Source organism: Scyliorhinus torazame, chromosome 7 (genome assembly GCF_047496885.1).
Source record: "Scyliorhinus torazame isolate Kashiwa2021f chromosome 7, sScyTor2.1, whole genome shotgun sequence".
NCBI lineage: Eukaryota > Metazoa > Chordata > Chondrichthyes > Carcharhiniformes > Scyliorhinidae > Scyliorhinus > Scyliorhinus torazame.
The window spans coordinates 184,995,868-185,021,468 of record NC_092713.1 but is presented as its reverse complement, the minus strand read 5'-3'; the positions used below and the strand labels follow the sequence as shown (position 1 = coordinate 185,021,468).

Sequence of the window (25,601 nt, the reverse complement as noted above, 5' to 3'; positions counted from 1 at the left end):
TAATAGAGGCATACAAAATGATCAGGGGGTTGGACAGGGTGGACAGTGAGAGCCTTCTCCCGCGGATGGATATGGCTGGCACGAGGGGACATAACTTTAAACTGAGGGGTAATAGATATAGGACAGAGGTCAGAGGTAGGTTCTTTACGCAAAGAGTAGTGAGGCCGTGGAATGCCCTACCTGCTACAGTAGTGAACTCGCCAACATTGAGGGCATTTAAAAGTTTATTGGATAAACATATGGATGATAATGGCATAGTGTAGGTTAGATGGCTTTTGTTTCGGTGCAACATCGTGGGCCGAAGGGCCTGTACTGCGCTGTATTGTTCTATGTTCTATGTTCTATGTACTTGTTAGGCCACAGCTAGAGTGCTGTGTGCAGCAGTGGTCTCCACACTATAGGAAGGATGTGATTGCAGTAGAGAGGGTGCAGAGAAGATTCACCAGGATGTTGGGCTGGAGCGCATCATCTATGAGGAGAGGCTGGTTAGGCTCGGGTATTTTCCTTCAAACAGAGGAGGCTAAGGGGAGGACCTGATTGAGGTGTATAAAATTATGAAAGACCTGGAGTGGATAGGAAGGAACGTTTCTCCTTAATAGAGAGGCAACAACCAGGGGCCACTGATTGAAGGGCAGGAGGTTTAGAGGAGATGTGATGAAAAACCTTTACACCCAGAGGGTGGTGGGAATCTGGAACTCTCTGCCTGAAAGGGTGGTAGAGGCAGGAACCCTCACGACATTTAAGCATTTGGATGAGCACTTGAAATGCCATTGCATACAAGGCTACAGGCCAAGTGCAAGAAAATGGAATTAGAATAGATAGGCGCTTGATGACTGGCGCAGACACAATTGGCTGAAGGGCCTCTTGCTGCACTGACTCACTTTATATACCTATTACAGAAAGGGTTAACAGAGATGATGCCAGTCAGCACTATTTCATAATTTATGCTTCGGGAGACTTTTTCTTTTAAATGAGGCCCACACACACACATTTTTAAAAGCATCCAAGATCAATTTATTAATGAGACAGACTAGAACTTACTGTACATTCCCATCGTGTCATCGCAGTCCCCGTAGTGTATCTGAATACTTGTAATCAGGTAATACTCATCCTCCCCACAGTCAGCTTAGCACTTGCTGCTTTAACCAGCAATCGCCTCTCTGTTCTTCCTCGATACCTTCCAAATCCTGGTTACCACATCATCTTTCTCCTGTCTGTTTCTCAGTCATTCCCAGCTCCTCAGAATGACCAAGCTGCTTGGCTCTTTCAGTCAGCCCTTCCTCCCGTGAACCTTCCCCTTGTGAATTCAAACGTCATGAACTTGGATCACTCGGTATCACTTTGGATACCAGGGCTTCCAAATTTACTCTTTGCAAATTTGATTATACATGACACGTGGCTTTTTTGCCTTTCATCGCGATTTCTCAAATTTCCATTAATTTTAAAAGAAGTCCACACCCAGGAAGGCTCTCACATTGTTCGCATTCACTCTCGCATACATTATTGCCCCCTACCTGGTAAAGCAGTGATGAAGTCCCGCTGCAACATGGGTTTCAGATACGAGTTAATGTGTCCATGCTGGTAATGGCACATCCGCGAGATTAGGTGCTCCACAAATTCCACCTGATCAGATTCAGACCACTGGTCAAAATATTTAATACACAAATCCTTCTCCTTCTCGTAATTTCCTGAAGGTCGTTTTCTGGAGACGATCATAGAAGGGGGTCCATTAGTGATCTGGGTTCATTAACGGAAAAGGAAATAAAAGAAGTGAAAACATTATGGATACTTGAATTCAAGTTCCAGACCGAATCAATACAGACGCTTCAATGTTTAAAGGCTGCAGCAGACTTTCAGCACTAAGTGGAGAAGGGTGGGGGGAAAGGAGCAAGAAAAGCAGCATTCAGATCTGTCAAAGTACGCAGGCTTTTAGGAAATATTCTAGACATCTCGAGGACTGCGGAGTTCAATAAATCAGCATTCTCTTTTGCAAAACATTCACTTGACAGAAAACATGCACAATACAAGAGGCAATGCAAATTAAATAGGTGCAATATATCCAAAGCAAATACACCAAAATTGTTTTTAAATCAGCTCTTGTGATCTTGGCCTACATAAGCTTGAATCAAAATAATTAAATCCTACCTACATTTATATTTGGTGCCTTATAGGTGTGAACTTAAAAAAAAAAAGACAGCAGCAGATCATCAAACGGATCATCCTAAGTGAGGCAAAGAGACCGACATGGTATTGATCTGGTCATGTATATCTCTCCATAGTGTTATACTGGGAAACTAGGTCAAGCAGCAGGAGAGGCAGGACAGCACAGAAAATGAGATTGAAATATCATTCACTGAATTAGCTAATCTGAATCAGGCCACAATCACTTCTGATCTGGAGAAAGGCAGGCTTGCATCACAACTTTCGGATGTCTCAAATGCACTCACGCCTCTGGGAGGGGCTGATCATTTAAATACAACAGTGCAACCCAACTGCCCCCAAACCCTGGTCACTGACTCCTGCAGTAAACGTGCAGGTGTGGACACTGAGTGAGGACAGGGTCAACGTCAATTACGATGTTCCTCTGATCAGACAACCTGCTGGCACTGCTTGTTCTTACGTGGAGCATTTCTCATAGTCGTGGAACCAGTCCCCAGCATGAGTTAGTAGTACCTTCAGTATAGATTGGGATGGGGGAGAAAAAGATCATTGCAAGAAATAACAGAGACTGTTCCCCCACACTGAACCAGAGATAAGAGCAGCGTTAATCTGCTGGCCGGAGAGCAGCGGGTTTGGAAAATCATGGGATAAGACCATAACATGTAGGAGCAGAAGTAGGCCATTCGGCCCATCGAGTCTGCTCCGCCATTCAATGAGATGATGACTGATCTGATAATCCTCAACTCCACTTTACCGCATTATCCCCATAACCCTTGATTCCCTTACTGATTAAAAATCTGTCTATCTTTCCTTGCTGATTATGATCTACTTGGCCTTCATAAAGATAACAAGATTTACTCGAGCAGAAACAGACAAAATAATTCCTCTGGTAAAGGCATCAAGAACAGGGACATAATCTCAAAATAGAGGCTATTTACTCAAAATAGAGGCTACTTAGTGAAGTCAGAAGCACTTTTCACACAAAGGGTAATGGTTACCTGGAACCCTCTCCCTTCAAAAAGCTGATGCTGGGTCAACTGAACGCCCAAGACCGAGACAGAGAAATGTTTATAGGTAGGAGAATTGAATGTTTATGGATAAGAGAATTGAATGCGGTAAATAGACTTTGGGGACCATGAATGCTGGCACAGGGGACTGAACAATCTACTTCTGTCTTCATGATCCCCACACCAAGTCCCCCATTTATCGAATAACCCATTTATCGAATAACCCTTGATGATGCCTTGCCATGTTCAAACTCTGAACAAAATGGTCAACCAGACTGCTCATGTTATGAGTTGATATCCCAGGAGCTGTATGGATCCCCATACTACATACTACCGCCATACCCCCTTTACATATTCAACATATAACCAGTATTGTCAGAGCATTCGACAGAGGGCCAAACTGCAGAGTGCACAATCTTGAACAATGAACACCCAGTAACTCATTTAACCAGTTACGGATAACGTAGAACTGGGATTAGAAAGCCAGTAACGTTTGCTATAATTATAGCTGGAGAGAGTGTTCCACTGAGGTTGGGAACGGAGACACCTTGGTGGAGCAGATGTAGATATAAAACTTAGTCTGGAGGTGTCGGAATTTGATGCAGTTGCTAAAATGGGATGAATCCCATGTCCCAAGATCGCCACTTCTCACGGCAAGTCAAAACTAAAAAGAGACTCCCACTCTGATGTTTATGGAGAAGTCAGCAGTGCTAAAGGTAAAAAGCAGGGTGCAATACACAAAAAGGTCATAAAACAACTAAATGTGCAAATTTCTAACCCCCCCCCCAACTGTTTGGGTCAAATCACCAATTCCATGCAGAGGATGAAAAAAAAGATAGTCATTGAGCCAACATGGCTTAGATCTTTATCTGAACCTACATGGATGAGGGAAACATCAAGTGAAGATTATGTGCTAACCTATAGCCAGGTCTAGCATCACCAGAGCCCCTCTCACATAAACACCACCTAGCAGCAAGTACAGAGCGGCACCAACCATCAGCGTGGGACAGACGGTGTCCTAGTCCAGGAAGTCAGGCTAAAGTACAAAGAACAAAAGCACAAACAGAGGTGGAAAAAGTGGTGTGCTTAGCTCAAACAATGTAAATCTTTGCTTACTATCTAGTAACAAACTTAGGTTAAGGCCAAGACAAGGCCATTAGGCCCATTCTTAGGATGTGGGTGCTGCTGGTTAATTCACCATTTATTATCAATTCACAGTTGTTCTCCAAGATGGTGGGGAGCAAATCCATGTGAAGGTATTCCTACAATGTTATTAGCTAGGGAGTTCCTGGGTTTTGATCTAGAGGCAATGGAGAAATGGTGATATATTTCCAAGTCAGGGCAGTATTTGACTTGGAACGGCTGATGTTCCAATGCGCTTGCTGCTCTTGTCCAGCTAGGTGCTAGAGATCAGGCAGTTTGGTGGAGGCTGCTGTCAAAGAAGCCACAAAATCATTATTTTTTAACCACATATCAGCTCCACAATGGAGCTGGAGACAGAAGAAAGGGTAATGAGTGATAAGCACAAATTCTACTTCTGAATGCAGAGATGTAGAATTGACTGGAACTGTGGGATGCAGAGGAGGTTTTACCCCGTGCTGTACCTGTCCTGGGAGTGTTTGATGGGACAGTGTAGAGGGAGCTTTACTCTGTATCTAACCCCGTGCATTACCTGTCCTGGGAGTGTTTGATGGAGACAGTGTAGAGCGAACTTTACTCTGTATCTAACCCCATGCAGTACCTGTCCTGGAAATGTTCAATCTGCAGTCTGCATGTGGCCTCAGATGGATTGATGAAAATATCACTAAGACAGTTCAGCAGGTTTGAATATTTCTGCAAGAGACTGCTCCTCCTAACATAGTCACCCACCAACAGCAAAACAGACTGAGTATGAGAGAGGGGGGAGCGCGCGCGAGCAAGAGGGGGGGGGTGCGCGAGCGAGGGGGGGCACGAACGAGCGAGCGAGCGAGAGAGGGGGGCGTGCGCGTGAAGGAGCAAGGGGGCGCGCGCGAGAGAGAGAGGGGGGCGCGCGAGAGAGAGAGGGGGGCGCGCGAGAGAGAGAGGGGGGCGCGCGAGAGAGAGAGGGGGGGTGCGCGAGCGAGGGGGGGCACGAACGAGCGAGCGAGCGAGAGAGGGGGGCGTGCGCGTGAAGGAGCAAGGGGGCGCGCGCGAGCGCGCGAGAGAGAGAGGGGGGCGCGCGAGAGAGAGAGGGGGGCGCGCGAGAGAGAGAGGGGGGCGCGCGAGAGAGAGAGTGGGGCGCGCGAGAGAGAGGGGGGGGGGCGCGCGAGAGAGAGAGGGGGGGGGCGCGCGAGAGAGAGAGGGGGGGGGCGCGCGAGAGAGAGAGGGGGGCGCGCGAGAGAGAGAGGGGGGCGCGCGAGAGAGAGAGGGGGGCGCGCGAGAGAGAGAGGGGGGCGCGCGAGAGAGAGAGGGGGGCGCGCGAGAGAGAGAGGGGGGCGCGCGAGAGAGAGAGGGGGGGCGCGCGAGAGAGAGAGGGGGGCGCGCGCGAGAGAGAGAGGGGGGCGCGCGCGAGAGAGAGAGGGGGGCGCGCGCGAGAGAGAGAGGGGGGCGCGCGCGAGAGAGAGAGGGGGGCGCGCGCGAGAGAGAGAGGGGGGCGCGCGCGAGAGAGAGGGGGGGGCGCGCGCGAGAGAGAGAGGGGGGCGCGCGCGAGAGAGAGAGGGGGGCGCGCGCGAGAGAGAGGGGGGGCGCGCGCGAGAGAGAGGGGGGGCGCGCGCGAGAGAGAGGGGGGGCGCGCGAGAGAGGGGGGCGCGCGAGAGAGGGGGGCGCGCGAGAGAGGGGGGCGCGCGAGAGAGGGGGGCGCGCGAGAGAGGGGGGCGCGCGAGAGAGGGGGGGCGCGCGAGAGAGGGGGGGCGCGCGAGAGAGGGGGGCGCGCGAGAGAGGGGGGCGCGCGAGAGAGGGGGGGCGCGCGAGAGAGGGGGGCGCGCGAGAGAGGGGGGGCGCGCGAGAGAGGGGGGCGCGCGAGAGAGGGGGGCGCGCGAGAGAGGGGGGGCGCGCGAGAGAGGGGGGCGCGCGAGAGAGGGGGGCGCGCGAGAGAGGGGGGGCGCGCGAGAGAGGGGGGCGCGCGAGAGAGGGGGGCGCGCGAGAGAGGGGGGCGCGCGAGAGAGGGGGGCGCGCGAGAGAGGGGGGCGCGCGAGAGAGGGGGGCGCGCGAGAGAGGGGGGCGCGCGAGAGAGGGGGGCGCGCGAGAGAGGGGGGCGCGCGAGAGAGGGGGGCGCGCGAGAGAGGGGGGCGCGCGAGAGAGGGGGGCGCACGAGAGAGAGGGCGAGCGAGAGGGCAAACGAGAGAGGGCGAGCGAGAGAGGGCGAGCGAGAGAGGGCGAGCGAGAGAGGGCGAGCGAGAGAGGGCGAGCGAGAGAGGGCGAGCGAGAGAGGGCGAGCGAGAGAGGGCGAGCGAGAGAGGGCGAGCGAGAGAGGGCGAGCGAGAGGACGAGCGAGAGGGCGAGCGAGAGAGGGGGCGAGCGAGAGAGGGGGCGAGCGAGAGAGGGGGCGAGCGAGAGAGGGGGCGAGCGAGAGAGGGGGCGAGCGAGAGAGGGGGCGAGCGAGAGAGGGGGCGAGCGAGAGAGGGGGCGAGCGAGAGAGGGGGCGAGCGAGAGAGGGGGCGAGCGAGAGAGGGGGCGAGCGAGAGAGGGGGCGAGCGAGAGAGGGGGCGAGCGAGAGAGGGGGCGAGCGAGAGAGGGGGCGAGCGAGAGAGAGGGCGAGCGAGAGAGAGGGCGAGCGAGAGAGAGGGCGAGCGAGAGAGAGGGCGAGCGAGAGAGAGGGCGAGCAGCGAGAGAGGGTGAGCGAGAGAGGTGAGCAAGAGAGAGGGCGAGCGAGATGTGAGTGAGACTGAGGTGAGAGAGAGGGGCGTGAGTGGAGAGAGAGGGGTGAGTGAGTGATGAGTGAGTGTGTGAGACAGTGAGAAGAGTGGGAGAGAGTTAAAGAGTGAGAGAGAGAAGAGTGAGTGAGAAGAGTGAGAGGAGAGTGAGTGTGAGTGAGTGAGTGAGAGGGAGCGAGTTAGCGAGAGTGAGTGGAACGTGACACGGGTGAGTGTGACAGGTGTGTTTAGCTCAATCCCAGGGTTCATCCCTTGTCGCCAAGCACCAACAGGCACTCACTCACTCTGACAGGGGTGAGGGTGAGCATCCTGACAAGAGCAGGCTGGACACACTCACTCTTTCACACTCCAACGGTTGTCTTTATTTATTACTTGAATTGCAAATTTGTCAGCTTGCTGTTTCTTTTCATTTGTCAGCTCTTTTACTTCAAAATAAAAATTCTGTTTAACGTTTTATCAACACTCAACTTTCTGAAATTTGCTCACTGCCCTCCCTCCACTCCACCCAGAGTGAGAAAAATTGACGTGTGCCCCACACCACACATGTAAAATTGTTGGACTAGCCATGTTAAATGATCAAACCCCACAATAGTTTGAACACTTTACATTATTGAACTGCAGTGGCACAGTGCTTCAGACTACTGGCATAACTGGCTCAAATAACCGAGACCAAATGTCTGACATCGATGCTGAATACATGACATAAACAAAAGGAAAATGTTTCCAGTCAGCATCAGTGACCGCTCAAAGCAGCAAAAATATTAGCTTCACTCAGTGAGGAATGAAATACTCCAATTAAAACTACACATTCAATCCAAAATGAATATTTTACACTCCATCCACAGTTACTATTGCGACAATCCATTTCCAACACATCCTACAGTGTATAAGTACTTGATCAAAATCTTAATATGGTAAAGTGTATCTCAGTTCTAGTAATGGGTTTCTTTAGGGTGCTGCTACCAATATGTATTGGCTCTGGATCGTCTTGATCCCACAGCTACCTGCCTGGTCTTTACTTGGATTAGCAAACAGCCCGCCAAGCTGTGGAGCAATATTACTCGGTCTTTGACTATCCTCTACTTCACCAAGACTGGACTTTTTTTATATACAATCAGGGCGTCAGGTTTTCTCCTCCATCAGGTTTTGGCTTCGTGCTGGGAGAGAAGGGTCAGCCTGATAATATTTTCAGATTTCTTCCAGCAGTCTTTTGGTCTTGTTCATTACCCATGAGACACACTGGCACCGACACGGCACCTTCTCAAAGCAGTACCTCCTTTCAACTTCAGAGCCCTCATCCTTGATCTGCAAACTCCTCCGTCGTCATTCCCTTGACCCACCTCTGCAGCTTCTTCCACCACCAACTCTATTCTACCTTCAGCTGTCTTGGTCTGTGTGACAGTATTCCTAAATTCCCCTCCTTCAAAAGCCTTCTCAAGCCCCCATTCTTTGACCAAGTGTTTGGTTACCAACATCAACTCTTTTCTCACTGTGTCCATGTTGTTTTTGTCTGGGGTCTTCTAGGATGGGTCGATCGTGTTGAAGGCACAATATAAATTAGGCTGGTAAAATTGCACTTAATCGAGTACACTTGTATATTGGCGAGTTCTTAATTTACTTCATCATTTTACTCCCAATACCGTGTGGCCACCAATATCCCAGCTAACTGTTACACATTTTCAATTACAGACCGAGTCTAAAAAGACAGACCGTCACCCAGCGACTACAATTTCAATATTGATGGCTGTGTAAAATAGTTAGCGTCGAGGATACAATTATAGATTCTGTCCCATCTGGAGAAACATCTGGAATTGTACAATTCTCATGTGAAGCACTCGGCACTGATGTACCCTGACAGTGGGGGTAATTGAGATTAATTAAGAGAATATTGCCAGGACCCTTGAATCCAACTTTTCCGACAGTGACATATAAGTGCACGATGTCGCTGATTCTCAGCTCTTAATCAAAATACTAACTGAGCCTAAAAAAAAGAGATTGCTGGAAGTACTCAACAGGTCAGGCAGCATGTGTGGAAAGAAAAACAGAGTTAACAGTCTAGGCCGGTGACCGTTTATTAGGCCAAATGAGCTTGATGTAGATATGGAGAGCACCGACGATTCCCTGTCAGCTACAATGAAAATGCCAATGAAAGAGCAAGGCCCCAGGGCTATTTAATGTTACTCACATCCATGGTGCTCGGAGTTTCCTACACACAACTCTTACCTGCCATACTGTATTCTTCTTGGGAGACTCGTCTTCATTGTGATCCTCCATTCCCGATGTATTCTGCAATGCACAGAAGCACAATATGTAAGTAATAGGGATTTGCTCAGGGAACCATTTTTAAATGCTTCAGGGGCGTTTGCGTTCCACAAAAGGCAGACAATTCAGAATCCATACCAGTCTGTACAAACCTCATTCCATGTTAACAAAGCCTGATGGAGGTGTTTGAATTTTGTGCAGAAAAAGTTCTAGTAATGTATGTTGTGAAGCTTGCTAATGGGAAGTTAGTAATGACTTACTGAGCAATAACAGACAGGAAAGATCCACAAGATTACAGGTTTTAGGAAACTGGCTCAATGGGGAGAAACCTGTGGCCCATCACTGTCCACATTACAAATGGGGGATTAGGGTAAGAAGGTTTCCCCCTCCATTATATAACCAAATATACAATCAGCGTGTCTGCACTATACTATTAACATAGCTTTCAACACGTAATAACAGTAATCACACAGAGAGAGACAGCCTAGAGACTTGCAATGCAGCAACAAAATCCAAGTGGTTTCCACACATCCGCTGGAACCAGAATGCCAGCAAGCTGCAAGGGTGTTATCCCCGATGCCCTGACCAATATTAATCCCTCAATCGACATTACAAAAAAACTATTATCCACTCATTATCACAACGCTGTTTTTAAGGAGTTTGCTGAGTTTGTACCAAATGTTGCATTTTCTACATTGCACTAATGACTACATTTTAGAAAGCAAGTCATTGGCTGCAAAGTGACCATAAGAAATAGGAACTGGAGGAGCCGTTCAACCCTTTGAGCCTGCTCCACCATTCAATAAGATCATGGCTGATCTAACAATCACTATGTCCACTTTCCTGACTTCTCTCCATAACGCTGAATTCCCGACTGATTTAAAAACCTATCAATCTCAGCCATGAAAATGTTCAAGGACTCGGCCTTCACAACTTCCTGGGGTATTCCAAAAGAATTCCAAAGATTCAACAAGTCGGTTCTACACTCTCCCATGAGTGGAAACATCATCCCAACATTTATCCTGGCTAACCCCCTAAGAATCATATATGTTTCAATCATATCTCCTCTCATTCTTCTGAACTCCACGAAGTACAGATGCAACATGTTCAATTTTTCCTCTTATGGCAGTCCCCTCATATCCTGGATTGTCCTAGTAAACCCTCTCTGTGCTGCCTCCAATGATAATATATCTTTCCTTAAATAGGGGGACCAAAGCTGTACACACAATTCTAAATGTGGCTTCACTCATACCTAGTACAGTTGCAGAAATTCCTCTTTACTTTTGTACTCCAGCCCCCTTGAAATAAAAGCAGCATTCCATTTGTCTTCCCCGTTACCATCTGCACCTGTATGTTAATTTCTGGGTTTCATGAACAATGATCCCCAAGTTCCTTTGTGGTACAGCTTTCTACAGTCTCTCGCCATTAAATAATAATCCACCTTCCCATTCTTTCTTCCAAAATGAACAAGCTCACATTTAATTCCATTTGCCAGTTTTCTACCCATTCACTTAACCTATTATTGGTCAATCCTGTTTATTCCTGGTCTATTCCCTTGTTTCCCCTTTCTTTTATTTTGCCGTTACATTTTTGATCCATGGCTGCTTAAAGGATCTGTGACTTTAAGGCAAAGCAGCCTGCAAGAACCTGATCCTTTAATTCATACAGTAGGATCCAGGGGGCTGTTATTAGACTGGTGATTGGAATTGGCTGGCCTCAGTGATGACTCAGCTTGATTGATGTGGCTGGTGGCCAATGAACTAGCCCTAAAGGTTGTGATCTGCCCGGTAACAGATGGTGATTGGATATTATCCCATTGGAATGTTGCCCAGAGCCACAAGGTTCCATTTTAGATTCACTTTTGATTCTAGTAATGGAGGCAAAAGATCCAGCAAAATCCTCTCCAGAAAACTGCTGCTAAGCTGCTTCAAAAAAATCCAGATAACTCTCTCTCTCTCCAATGAGCCTGTGTGTGTTGGCTTCCTGAAAACAGGCCCTGCAGGCAGGGCACAAATGGAGAGCAATGTCTGATTAAACAGGGCTTCTTTCTCTTCATGGAAATTGTGAGTACAGGCTGTAAAACAAGGGCTGAGATTCTCAAGTTTACTGTGGGGGGAAAGCCTGCAAGGACCCATGATCTGAAGCAAAGACTCTTTCCTCTTTCATTTACATTTTTCTGCCTCCGCCACGCGCCCCGCCCACCCCCGTGTTCGTCTGAATATATGAGGCAAGTTACAGTAGGAGTTAGATACTTAAATTAATATTTAGCTACTGTATCTGCTGCGTATTTCACCATTAATCTTGTTATAAGAAAAGTAATTATGTTTCAACCTGGTGACTGTAATTATTGGACAGCCCAGGGCCAAAGATTGAGAATTTTATTAGAATTATTGGTTAATTCACTTGTGTTGTGACTCCGAAGCATGTGGGGCTGGAATTGACCACACACTCGCTTAGGGTGGTGTAACACTGTCAATATTAATATATCCAGAATATTGCCTCCAACACCTTGAGCTCCCAGCTTGGGTAGTAGTTTTGTGTGGTACCCTTTCAATGCCTTTTGAAAATCCAAATATACAACATTGACTGGTTCAACATTGAACCCTAGTAAACTTGTCAGGCATGATTTTCCCTTCAAGATCACACTCTGCTCGATCAGATTATGACTTTCCAAATCTACTGCTAATCCCTCCTTAATAATTGATTCTAATATTTTTCCAACAACGGAGTTAGACTAACTGGCCCATAGTTGCCTGCATTTTGTCTCCCTCTTTTTGAGCAAGGGAACCACATTGGCAGTTTTCCAATTCTTTGGGACAGTTGCAGAATCCAAAGATTTTTGGAAAATGACTACCAATGCACCCACAATTTCTGTAACTACCTTCTTTAAGATGCTCGGGTGTAAACCATTAGGTCCAGGGGACTGTCGGCCTTTAACCACATTAGTGTTCTTCAGGTTATTTCTCTGGTGATGGTGACTGTATTTAATTTCTCCCCTGTATGTTTTTACTATTTCAGGGATGCTTGCAGTATCTACTAGTAAAGACTGATGCAAAGTATCTATTTAACTCCTCTGCCATTTCTTTGTTGGCCATAATTACTTTTACTTTTTCATTCTCTAAGGAGCCAATGCTCTCTTCCTTTTAATGTACTTAAAAAGCTTTTTATTGTCTGTTTTAGGTTTCTCGCTCGCTTGCCCTCAGTTTATTTTCTCCTTCCTGATTTTTTTTGTCCATCTTTGCTGCATTCTGAATCTATCGCACTCTTCTGGTATACCTCTAACCTTTGCCAACTTATATCTTTCAGTTTTCAACTTAATATCCTCCTGAACTTCCTTGGTTATCCATGGTAGTTCTCCCTCCCTTTATAGTCTATCCTCCACATTGGGATGCATTTTTGCTGGGAGTCATGAATTATCTCCCTAAATATCTATTGTACTTTGAGATGTTCTGTGATTGCGCAATATAAATATAACTCTTTGTCTTTTCAGCCCACCACAGGTCATGTGTCTTGAACACTTGACATGTGACCAATTGATTTAAAGAGCTTTTAGATGAACTCTCTTCTCACCTCCAATCTCTTCTCAAAAGGTTCCATTTCTAGAAAGCAATTTAACAGCTCAAGCAAAAATGGGATTCATCACAACTAAATGACAACCCTCCACCAAGGTACAAAGCTGACAAAACCCAACCCTCATGTGGCCATGTCATTCACGCTGAGGTGACTTTGAAAACTGTGTACCGGTGTTGCCATGTGTACCTGTGTTGGAAGTATTGACTCATGGAAATGCTAATGAGGCTTCTGTCACAACATATTCAGAAGTGACTGGACTTAACATAATTCCCAGGTTTGTGAAACTGGCAGTCTTTCCCCATCACATGCCTCCTGAGTGAGTAGATGAGGAGAACAGAAGTTAATCTTTACTCAGTTTTAGATGAATTCAGAGTGAAACATTAGTAGTATGTAGTCCCTAACTCTACTCTTCCAGTGTCAATAAGTGTCTCTTTATATGTGTTCATCCAATAAATGCCCTCCAATTGAATATACTTAACCATAAATTATACCATTAACATGCCGAAGTCTGTTGGAGGCAATCTGAGTGACATTGGTTAAGGAATAGTTATTTGCCAGCACACCAGAGAGAACTCTGTTCTTCAAAATGTTGCCGTGGGATCTATTAAATCCACCAGATAGGCAGATAGAGCCCCAGTTTAATGGCTCATCCTAAAGACAGTACCTCTGACAGTGTGGCACTCCCTCAGTGCTAGGTCTAAATTAGAAATTCTGCTGAAATCTCCAGAGTAGGAATTGAACCCATCATAGGCGCGGATTCAGAGGTCAGGTTGTAATCCACTGAGACACAGACTGGGACCCGTCATTTTCATTATGCTGGTCTCATGCATCGTGGATTCCTTCCTTAGTACGTGTCTCTGATACATACTCATTAAGTGAACCTCCAGTCCCATGCCAATATGAATAGCCTGTACTCACATTGTTCAGGAATAAAGACATGGTCATGGGTGCACTAGGGTTTCCAGCACAGAAATAAGCCATTGGACCCAAAGGGACAATGCCGGTGTTTATGCTTCATACGAGTTTACACCCAGCCTTGACCATCTAAACTCATCAACATACCTTTCTCCCACCAGAGTTTATCTAGTTTTATTTAACCTTTAAATGCAACTGTGCTATTTATTTGCTTCAGATACTGTGAGGTAGATGGGGTCACATTTTACCCTGTTTAAGGAAAAGGTTCTCCCTAAATTCCCTATTGTATTTAGTATTGCCCCACAAGTGGAAACATCTTCTCCTCATTTACTCTACCAAACTCTTTCATAATTTAAAGGCCTCTATCACTTCTCTTTTCTAGAGAAAAGAGCCTGTTTTGTCTTTCCTGATAGGTGTGGCCTTCTAACCTGAGCCACTAATTATAACGTTTTGTCTATCTGTGTCCCCAGATCCCTTAAGCTCCTCCGCCCAAGTTGGGACACTTGTCTTCAAAAGGCACAGGTACAGGTACTGTCAGCTGGGAGGTCAGTACTGCCATGTCCAGGATTAAATGCCGGCCCTCTGTCAGATAATACTACCCAGCAGCTGTAGCACAGGGCCCAGACGGTTTTGTACAGCCCCAGACCATGCTCTCAGGATACTTTAAGACTCTGGGAAAAGCAAAGCAGTGAAACAGTTCATATGGGCATCACTGGGAATATTTTTCCCACCCTAATTGTCCTTGAACTGAGTGGTTTGCTCGGCCATTTCAGAGGGCATTTAAGAATCAGCCACATTGCTGTGGGTCTGGAGTCACAAGTAGGAAAGACCAGGTAAGGACAACAGGTTTACTTCACTAAAGGACATTAGTGAACCAGATGGATTTTACAACAATTGATGATAGTTTCACAGTCATGTTCCAGTCATATTTAATATTCCAGATTTATTCATTGAATTTCGATTCCACCAGCTGCCGTGGTGGGATGTGAATCCATTTCCCCCAAAAGCCTCTAGATTACCGGTCCAGTGACATTACCACAACGCCACCACCTGGTGAGGATATGAAAAGAGAAAATGACTGAGTTTCGCAGTGAATCCTCCATGTTGATAAATATGAGTACAAACACACGTGTTCACACAGACACAGCACTTGGCTGAGATGCTGGCTCGTGGTAATCTGCAGCGCTGAACCCAAATAGGACTCAGTGCCTTCAGAATGGGGAAGTGTGTATGAGCACGTGTGTGGCCATATAAACCAAAAAGCCCCCATGTTCAATTCTTGGTCAGTATAGAGTCAACCAATAACAGCTGGGACTGCAAACAGCACACGCTCCCTGCAAACAGCACACGCTCCCTACTCCTGATCATGAACCAAGGAAAAATGACTTTTCAAGGTTTAGTGTTTTACGGGAAAAGGCTTGCATTTCTATAGCTCCTTGTGTGGGAGGAGAGAAAGGGAGCGAGTGCGGTGTGGGGGGTGGGGGGTGGGGGGGGGGGGGTGGCCGCCGGCACACGAGGAGGGGCCAGGGCGCGAAGGGGGGGGGCCGGGGCGCGCGAAGCGGGGGGGCCGGGATGCGCGGAGGGGGGGCCGGGACGCGCGGAGGGGGGGCCGGGACGCGCGGAGGGGGGGCCGGGACGCGCGAAGGGGGGGGCCGGGACGCGCGAAGGGGCCGGGGCGCCGGGACGCGCGAAGGGGCCGGGGCGCCGGGACGCGCGAAGGGGCCGGGGCGCCGGGCCGCGAGAGGGGCCGGGGCGCCGGGCCGCGAGAGGGGCCGGGGCGCCGGGCCGCGAGAGGGGCCGGGGCGCCGGGCCGCGAGGGGGGCCGGGGCGCCGGGCCGCGAGGGGGGCCGGGGCGCCGGGCCGCGAGGGGGGTCGGGGCGCCGGGCCGCGAGGGGGGTCGGGGCGCCGGGCCGCGAGGGGGGTCGGGGCGCCGGGCCGCGAGGGGGGTCGGGGCGACGGGGCGCGAGGGGGGTCGGGGCGACGGGGCGCGAGGGGGGTCGGGGCGCCGGGGCGCGAGGCGGGTCGGGGCGCCGGGGCGCGAGGGGGGTCGGGGCGCCGGGGCGCGAGGGGGGTCGGGGCGCCGGGGCGCGAGGGGGGTCGGGGCGCCGGGGCGCGAGGGGGGTCGGGGCGCCGGGGCGCGAGGGGGGTCGGGGCGCCGGGGCGCGAGGGGGGTCGGGGCGCCGGGGCGCGAGGGGGGTCGGGGCGCCGGGACGCGAGGGGGGTCGGGGCGCCGGGACGCGAGGGGGGTCGGGGCGCCGGGACGCGAGAGGGGTCGGGGCGCGGGACGCGAGAGGGGTCGGGGCGCCGGGACCCGAGAGGGGTCGGGGCGCCGGGACCCGAGAGGGGTCGGGGCGCCGGGGCGCGAGGGGGGTCGGGGCGCCGGGGCGCGAGGGGGGTCGGGGCGCCGGGGCGCGAGGGGGGTCGGGGCGCCGGGCCGCGAGGGGGGTCGGGGCGCCGGGGCGCGAGGGGGGTCGGGGCGCCGGGGCGCGAGGGGGGTCGGGGCGCCGGGGCGCGAGGGGGGTCGGGGCGCCGGGACGCGAGGGGGGTCGGGGCGCCGGGCCGCGAGGGGGGTCGGGGCGACGGGGCGCGAGGGGGGTCGGGGCGCCGGGGCGCGAGGGGGGTCGGGGCGCCGGGGCGCGAGGGGGGTCGGGGCGCCGGGGCGCGAGGGGGGTCGGGGCGCCGGGGCGCGAGGGGGGTCGGGGCGCCGGGGCGCGAGGGGGGTCGGGGCGCCGGGGCGCGAGGGGGGTCGGGGCGCCGGGGCGCGAGGGGGGTCGGGGCGCCGGGGCGCGAGGGGGGTCGGGGCGCCGGGGCGCGAGGGGGGTCGGGGCGCCGGGGCGCGAGGGGGGTCGGGGCGCCGGGGCGCGAGGGGGGGTCGGGGCGCCGGGGCGCGAGGGGGGTCGGGGCGCCGGGGCGCGAGGGGGGTCGGGGCGCCGGGGCGCGAGGGGGGTCGGGGCGCCGGGGCGCGAGGGGGGTCGGGGCGCCGGGGCGCGAGGGGGGTCGGGGCGCCGGGGCGCGAGGGGGGTCGGGGCGCCGGGGCGCGAGGGGGGTCGGGGCGCCGGGACGCGAGAGGGGTCGGGGCGTCGGGACGCGAGGGGGGTCGGGGCGCCGGGACGCGAGGGGGCGGATCTCAATTTGCAGATGACAAAAAGCTGGGTGGGAGGGTGAGTTGTGAGGAGGATGCAAAGATGCTTCAGTGTGATTTGGACAAGTTGAGTGTATGGGCAAATGAACGGCAGATGCAGTATAATTTTGATAAATGGGAGGTTGTCCACTTCGGTAGCAAAATCAGGAAGGCAGACTATCTGAATGGATATAAATTAGAAGAGGGTACTGTGCAACGACCTGGGTGTTTCCTTTGACCAGTCACTGATGCAGGTGCAGCAGGCAGTAAAGAAGGCAAATGATATCTTGGCCTTCATAGCAAGCGGATTAGAGTACAGGAGCAGCGATGTCAATTATACAGGGGCTTGGTGAGGCCACAGCTGTGATGAATGTAGGAATTTCAGATATATTGTATTGTATGTATTTTGTGCAGTGAGAAAAGCCTGGGTTCGTGTGTGTGTGTCTGCTACAGTGGTGTTTTTTTAAAATCCTGGTTTGCAAACAGCTAGACTTTTTGGTATCCAGAGATGCAATTAAAACATTGTAAAATCTTGGGCTGATGGATACTTGTTTGGATTAAGAGGGTTCCCTGGAGAGTAGATATTTGGAGACATTGTGTTCAGTTAGTAAGATGATGTAGTTAATGAGAGGAGCCATGGCCTGAAGCTGTCAGATATTGAGGGTTTCCGTTTAGATTGGTTTGTGAACAGAAGTTAAGCATGTGCTCTCAACACAGTTCAGTTGAAGATCTGTATGTAGACAGACGAACAGTTTCTTTCCAAGCAGTTCAAAGTTTAAATTTGGAGTTGGAAGTCAAGCTATGAAAGCAGTTTCTGAACACTTCAGCTACAGATTCTGCATTGTTCTGAGAGGGTCAGGTTTTTTTCTTAAATAGTCAAAAGATCTCTTTCTCAAAGTGGAGCATCCTGACATCCCTGAACAGCACGTATTCCAGAGTGTTAATTCTATTTTAAAGTGGATTGGGACAGAGATGGTTCTGTGGTTTGAATGGAATCCCTATTTTGTGTGAAATTACTCCTGGAGCGAGGTATCCTTTCCTCTCAATCTTGCAAAATTAAAAGATATTGGGGTTTCTGTTCAGTATTCTAGCCACTGCTGGGGTCTGGTCTGGGATTGTAATAGCTGGAATATTGTGTGCAATTTTGGTCTCCTTATCTGAGGAAAGATATTTTTGCTGTAGAGGGAGTGCAGAGAAGGCTTACCAGACTGATTCCTGGGATGCCAGGACTGTCATACAAGGAGAGATTGATTCTATTAGAATTACATTCGCTGGAGTTCAGAAGAATGAGGGGGGATCTCAGAGAAACCTATAAAATTCCAACAAGACGAGACAAAGTAGATGCAAGAAGGATATTCCCGATGGTGGGGGCATCCAAAACAAGGGGTCACAGTCTGAGGAGACCATTTAGGACTGAGGTGAGAAGAGTGGTCGGTCTGTGGGATTCACTACCACAGGAGACAGTTGAACCAATACACTCATTTTCAAGAAGCAGTTAGATATAGCACTTGGGGCGAAGGGGATCAAAGGGTATGGGGGAGGAGGCGGAATCCGGCTATTGAGTTGGATGATCAGCCATGATCACAATGAATGGCGGAGCAGGCTCGAAGGGCTGATTGGCCTCCTCCTGCTCCTATTTCCTATGTTCCTGTGGTTGAGATATTAAATGAACACTTTGTACCATCTTTACCAAGGAAGAAGATGCTAGCCAGGCCATGGTGAAAGAGGAGATAATTCAGGCACTAGAAGGGTTTGCAATATTTAATTATTGGATAGGCCTTCTGCACCTAAGGACCGGATAAGATATATCTAAGGGTACTGGGGGAAGCGAGTGGAAATTGCAGAGGCAATGGCCAAAATTTTCCAGTCTTCCTTAGACTCAAGGGTGGTGCCAGTGGACAGGAGAATTGCAAACATTACTGGTTTTAAAAATGGATGTAAAGATAAGCCGAATAACTACAGGCCAATCAGTTTAACTCCAAGTGGTGAGGAAAATTCTGAAAACAATAATTCAGGACAAAATGAATAGTCACGGGAACAAATGCTGGTTAATTAAGGAAAGCGAGCAGTGATTTCTGAAGGGATAGTCGTGTTTAACTTGCTGGAATTGTTTTTGAAGGGGTGACAGACAGTTGATGAGGACAACGTTGTTGATGTGGTGCACATGGACTTCCAAAAGGCATTTGATACAAATTGGCTGGGTGGTAGGAAAGAGATCATAGAATTTACAGTGCAGAAGACGGTCATTCAACCCATCGAGTCTGTACCGGCCCTTGGAAAGGGCACCCCACGCCTCCACCCTATCCCTGTAACCCCACCCAACCTTTTTTTGGACACCAAGGGCAATTTATTATGGCCAATCCACCTAACCTGCACATCTTTGGATTTTGGGAGGAAACCGGAGCATCCGAAGGAAACCTACGCAGACACGGGGAGAACGTGCAGACTCCGCACAAACAGTGACCAAGCCAGGAATCGAACCTGGGACTCTGGAGTTGTGAAGCAACTGTGCTAACCACGGTGCTACCGAGTAGCAGCGAATGGATGGATGTGATTCAGGCTGGAGGAAGATTTCTGGTTCAGATCCCCAAGGGTCAGTGTTGGGGCTCTTGTTTGTCCCACTTTATATTTAATAACACCGACCTTGGTACATGGCATAATTTTAAAATTTGCAATATTACACCATTTCGAAGCATTGTGAAATGTGAGGCAAATAGTGTAAACTTCACAAAAACATAGACAAGTTAGTGGAATGGGCAGACAGTTAGAAGAGAACTTCAATGTGAAGAAATATGAGGCAATTTATGTTGGTAAGAAAACCATGGAGAAGGGTAAAATTCTAAAGGGGGTGCCGTAGCAGAGGGACCTGTGTGTATATATGAATAAGTCATTACAGGGGGCTAGACAGGCCGAGAGCGCAGTTAATAAAGCATACAGCATCTTTTGGCTTTTATTATACGGTGCCTTGGTTTTATTGATAGGGGAAGAGTGTACAAGAGTAAGGAGGTTACGGGAACCCGGGTTCTCGGCGCCGTGTGGCAGCGGTACTGGCCACTGCACCACCTTGCTGCCCTTCTTTCTATGTCCTATGGGATATAATATACACATTTTGGAGAGTGAATTGCGGTAGTGCCGAGAGGAGATCTTCAACTTAGATGTTTGGAAATCTCGATGTTCAGGAAATTAATTTTTTCTTCATTTGTCCATGGGATGAGACCATCGCTGGCAAGGCATCATTTGTTACCCTTGAAGGTGCTGGTGAGCTGTCTATTGAACCACATCAGATCATGTGGTATATCCTACAGTATTAAGGAGCGCATTCCAAGGATTTTGACCAAGTGGCAATGAAGGAATGGCAACATGGTTCCAAGTCAGGATGGTGTGTGACTTGAGGGGAATTTGCAGATAGTGGTGTTCCTATGCACCTTTGTTCTTCGCTGTAATGTTGGTTCTGGGGTAATAGGTGATGTCAAAGGGGCCATGGCATGTTGTTGCATTACATCTTGTTAAAAGCTTGATTAGCTAGTAATCATATTTTGGTAGTCTTTATGGCGTGACTACTCACTTTTACATACAGTGTGAGATTTGAAACTTGGGTCCCATGCTTGCGAAACCACTGCCAGGGATGAGGGACTTCAGTTATATGGAGAACCCAGAGCGTTTTCATTTAGAACAAAAAAGGCAAAGAGAATATTTGTAACAGGTGCTCCAAATTGTGGCCTATTTTAGTATAGTAAATGAGAATTTATCCTGTGGCAGAAGGGTTGATAAACAGAGGACACATTGAGCTGATTGGCAAAAGAACTGGAGGTAAACGTGACATTTGTTTTAACAGAATCAGTTGTTGTCCGGGTTGCACTGCCTGAAAGATGGTGGAAATCAATTCAATAGTGACATTCAAAAAGGAATCAGAAAAATACTTGAAGGGAACAAGGGAATTATTTACAGGCCTAAGGGGAAAGAACAAAGAAATGGGATTAATTGGAAAGCTCGAGCAAAGAGGTGTGATGGGGATGGAATGGGCTCCCATCTGTAGAACAATGGGTGAGTAAATTTGCAGTTGACACTAAAGTCGGTGGAGTTGTGGACAGTGCAGAAGGATGTTACAAGTTACAGAGGGACATAGATAAGCTGCAGCGCTGGGCTAAGAGCTGGCAAATGGAGTTTAATGCAGAAAAGTGTGACGTGATTCATTTTGGAAGGAATAACAGGAAGACAGAGTACTGGGCTAATGGTAAGATTCTTGGCAGTGTGGATGAGCAGAGAGGTCTCGGTGTCCATGTACATAGACCCCTGAAAGTTGCCACCCAGGTTGAGAGGGTTGTTAAGAAGGCGTACGGTGTGTTAGCTTTTATTGGTAGAGGGATTGAGTTTCGGAGCCATGATGTCATGTTGCGGCTGTACAAAACTCTGGTGCGGCCGCATTTGGAGTATTGCGTGCAATTCTGGTCGCCGCATTATAGGAAGGATGTGGAAGCATTGGAAAGGGTGCAGAGGAGATTTACCAGAATGTTGCATGGTATGGAGGAAAGGCTGAGGGACTTGAGGCTGTTTTCGTTAGAGAGAAGGTTAAGCGGTGACTTAACTGTGGCATACAAAATGATCAGAGGATTGGATAGGGTGGACAGTGAGAGTCTTTTTCCTCGGATGATGATGCCTAGCACGAGGGGACATAGCTTTAAATTGAGGAGAGATAGATATAGGACAGATGTCAGAGGTAGGTTCTTTACTCAGAGAGTAGTAAGGGCGTGAAATGCCCTGCCTGCAACAGTAGTGGACTCGCCAACACTAAGGGCATTCAATTGGTCATTGGATAGACATATGGACGATAAGGGAATAGTGTAGATGGGCTTTAGAGTGGTTTCACAGGTCGGCGCAACATCGAGGGCCGAAGGGCCTGTACTGCGCTGTAATGTTCTATGTTGGTGTAAGACAATAGCTCAACAAATTAGAGCTTGGAGTTCTGGGCACCTATTGTGATTCCAGATCCGATCCCAACAGTGGCTAGGATACTGGACCGAAACCCCAATATTTTAGTTAAATTTTGTAAGACTGTGAGGAAAGGATAAATCTCTCCAGGAGTGATTGCACAAAAACATAGAGATATGGTAGATTAAAACAAACTTTATTACGAACGGAGTATTAAAATCTTTAACATCATACAAGGAAACAGCTTACACTTAAACAATGCTACTCAATACAGTGAATTCAATACCCTTACTTGCTATCTTTATTCCCACTTAAATGACAAGTACCATCTCAGCTCCCAATGCACTCTAAATACCAATGGCACAGAGTAATACTTGCTTGACAGAGTTATTCTTTAAGATAGCTCTTGACCCTGCTTTACAGAACAGATCTGACTCCTGTCCGAACCCCTGCAGAATGTCTTCAAATGCTGTATCAACTCCCCCTTGTCCTCCGACAAATCTGAACTGCTTGAAATAGTTAATCTATTTTAACTAATTTACAGTGGAGCAAACTGTCTCACTTGGTCTTAGCTTCAGCCAGAATCAGAACTGAAACTGGAAAATGCTTTCTCAAAATGCTAGATGCCTTAGCTCCACCTCGCAATGACATCTTCTCACCAAGCTGAAAACTAATTAACTCCCCAGGGAATCCCCTTAATCAAAGCAAAATTGCATTAGCCCAAGCTTTTCGATGATTAATTGCACCCCAGGCTCCTAAAAGCTTTGTCTTCCAAACGCAATTATTTTAAAAACATGAATGCAGCAGTCAAAAACACCAAACTAGGTTTTTCAACCCTTGCTTCACCAAATACCTATTATACAATACATCTGAAAATTCTACATTCATCAAAGCACCGCACTTGAAGAAGGATGTGGAGATATTGGAGAGAGAGTGCAGAAAAGCACGAGAACAGTTCCAGGGTTTTGAAACTTCAGGAATTAAGTCAGATTGGAGAAGTGAGGACTGTTTTCCTTAGAGAAAGCGGAGAGGAGATTTGATCAAGGTATTCAAAATCATGAGGGGTCTGGACAGAGTAGAGCGGGAGAAACTGTTCCCACTGGTGGAAAGATCAAAATGAGGGGACAGAGATTTTAAAGTAATTGGCAAAGGCAGAAGCGACATGAGGGAAAACTTTCACACAGCAAGTGGTTCGGGCCTGGAATGCAATGCCTGAGAGTGTGTTGGAGGCAGGTTCAATAGAAGCTTCAAAGGTGAATTGGAGTGTTAACTGGAAAGAAAGAACGTGCAGGATTACAGGGAGAAGGTAGGGGGGTGGCAGGAGAATGGCACTAAGGAACTACTCTTTTGGACATCCGGTGCAGCCACAAGGGGCTGAATGGTCTTCTTCTGCACTGTATCAATTCTGTGATTCAACTCAGATAAGGTGGCCTGGGCCAAACCTCCAAAGCTGCACTGCCAGATCCCAGCAGCGAATCACTAGCAGTGAAGAGGCCACAAGCCTGGGTTGAGTTTCCCCCTTCAGAATCCAGGTACAAAGAAGAGAACTACTTGGTGGAACCCACTGATTGAAGGGACACAATGCTCTGAGGACACCCGACCCTAAGGAGAAGTCCGGAAAAGGAGCCTGAGAAAGGAACATCAGCGATCTAGAGTCCAAGGACCAATTCCACCTCCCAGAAACAACTGCCAAGTGTGCGGTGGAAGATGCGGTTCTAGGATCGGGCTCATCAGCTATGCAAGAACCCACAGAACGCATAACCAGTAAAAGGTGGACTTCTTAGGTGGACTTTCATACTTGTTTGGTCGCCACACTGCCAGAAGGATGTGGAGGCTTTGCAGAGGGTGCAGAAGAGATTTACCAGGATGTTGCCTGGTATGGAGGGCATCAGCTATGATGAGAGGTTGAATAAACTCGGTTTGTTCTCACTTGGACGATGGAGGTTGAGGGGCGACTTGATAGAGGTCTAAAAAATTATGAGGGGCATAGACAGAGTGGATAGTCAGAGGCTTTTTCCCAGGGTAGAGGGTCAATTACTAGGGGGCATAGGTTTAAGGTGAGAGGGGCAAGGTTTAGAGTAGATGTACGAGACAAGTTTTTTACACCGAGGGTAGTGGGTGCCTGGAACTCGCTGCCGGAGGAGGTGGTGGAAGCAGGGACGATAGTGACGTTTAAGGGGCATCTTGACAAGTACATGAATAGGATGGGAATAGCGAGATATGGACCCCGGAAGTGTAGAAGATTTTAGTTCAGAAGGGCAGCATGGTCAGCACAGGTTTGGAGGGCCGAAGCGCCTGTTCCTGTGCTGTTCTTTTCTTTGTTCTTTGATTGCCGAAGAAGACAACCACGGTTAATCAAAGGTTCTGAAGGAGAGCAATACAAACTCAAATCAGTAACTCTCCCACAGATGCTGACAGACCGGAATCTTTCCAGCAATTTGATTAAAAACAAAATACTGCGGAAGCTGAAAATCTGAAATAAAAACAAAGTCTTGACTGAGACTAACTAACTGGCTATTTTCCCAGAAAACCCCGCTACCTTGGGACTGTAAGACTGAGTTCAGCATAGGATCTTTCACCCAGTTGTCTGGCCTCTTCCTCAGCTGCAGTAAGTGTTAGTGCATTCCTTGGCCAAATAATCTATTACCCGTACATGCCACATGCTGGATAAATAATTTCTCAATCAGGAGATTCCTTCAAGTAGGTCTCGTCCAAGGAAGGGTCTCCCAAGCATTGATGCCTATATGTTGCATTTCATTTTTTTAATAAATTTAAAGAGCCCAATTTTTTTTCGAATAATGGGTCAATTTAGTGTGGCCAATCCACTTACCCTGCACATCTTTGGGATGTGGGGATGAGATCCACGTAAACACAGGGAGAATGGGCAAACTCCACACAAAGTGACCCAGTTCCGAGATCGAACCGGGTCCTCGGCGCCATGAGGCAGCAGTGCTAATCACTGCGCCTCCGTGCCGCACATATCTACATTGTATTTCCTGAGGCAAACCCTCAGGGTATAATTCTTCACGGACACCAGATGGCATGAGGAGGTCCAGTAAAGGAGCCTGAGAAAGGAATACCAACGATCTTGAGTTCAAGGACCGGTCCCACCTCCCGGAAACACCTGCAAAGTGTGCAGTCGGAGATTCGGATCTAGGTTCAGGATCATCAGCCACGCAAGGACCCACAGAACCCACGGCCAGTGATGCAGAGTTTCTAAAGTGGATAATCATACTCATTAGCAAGTGATCGTCGAAGTAGAAGGAGAAGAAATAATTTCTCAGGATTGTCTGTATAACCAGTCAGGCCTTGATCAGATTGGTGTGGTCTGACCTGTTCTCCTCCACTGCACCCTAGCACAAATCCATAACAGGAAGAGGAAAGTGAAAACTAAGAAATAATTGTATAATTGGTAATACAACCAGAAAGTTGCCAGTAACACAAATTATTCAGCAACTTTGCGAGTCCTGGCCAATAATTCACTAATGACCCTTTATCCTCGGTATAATCCCCAAGATTCACTTGAATTAATGAATTAATATTTTAGCAAATAATTTATCATCAGGTTAACTCATTCTGACAAGGTCTGACACTGTGCATTGTTGTATCCGCAAAGCAAAGCCTTTAAACTGCCTTACAAACTGTCCCAATTTAAATACATTGATCCAATCAGAAGTATCCAGTTGCTAACAGACTGTGCCTGGTAGCTAGAATGTTTTCCCTTCAAGGTCTTCCGATCTTTCTCCAACCATCCACATATTTATATCCGAACTTCCAATAGGGCTCCCATGCTAATTGCTAAAG

At 49.0% G+C, this 25,601-nt stretch overlaps 1 protein-coding gene across 3 annotated transcripts in view; it reads right to left on the bottom strand.

Moving 5' to 3' along the window:
- Positions 1-25,601, bottom strand: part of LOC140426737 (F-box/WD repeat-containing protein 11) — a 199,468-nt gene that overhangs the window by 80,962 nt on the left and 92,905 nt on the right. For all 3 annotated transcript variants that reach the window (XM_072511862.1, XM_072511860.1, XM_072511861.1), the window contains 2 exons: positions 9,221-9,283; positions 1,515-1,737 (listed from right to left, as the gene is read on the bottom strand). In XM_072511862.1, the coding sequence (XP_072367963.1) occupies positions 1,515-1,737; positions 9,221-9,283 (286 nt within the window). The remainder of the gene's footprint in view (positions 1-1,514; positions 1,738-9,220; positions 9,284-25,601) is intronic.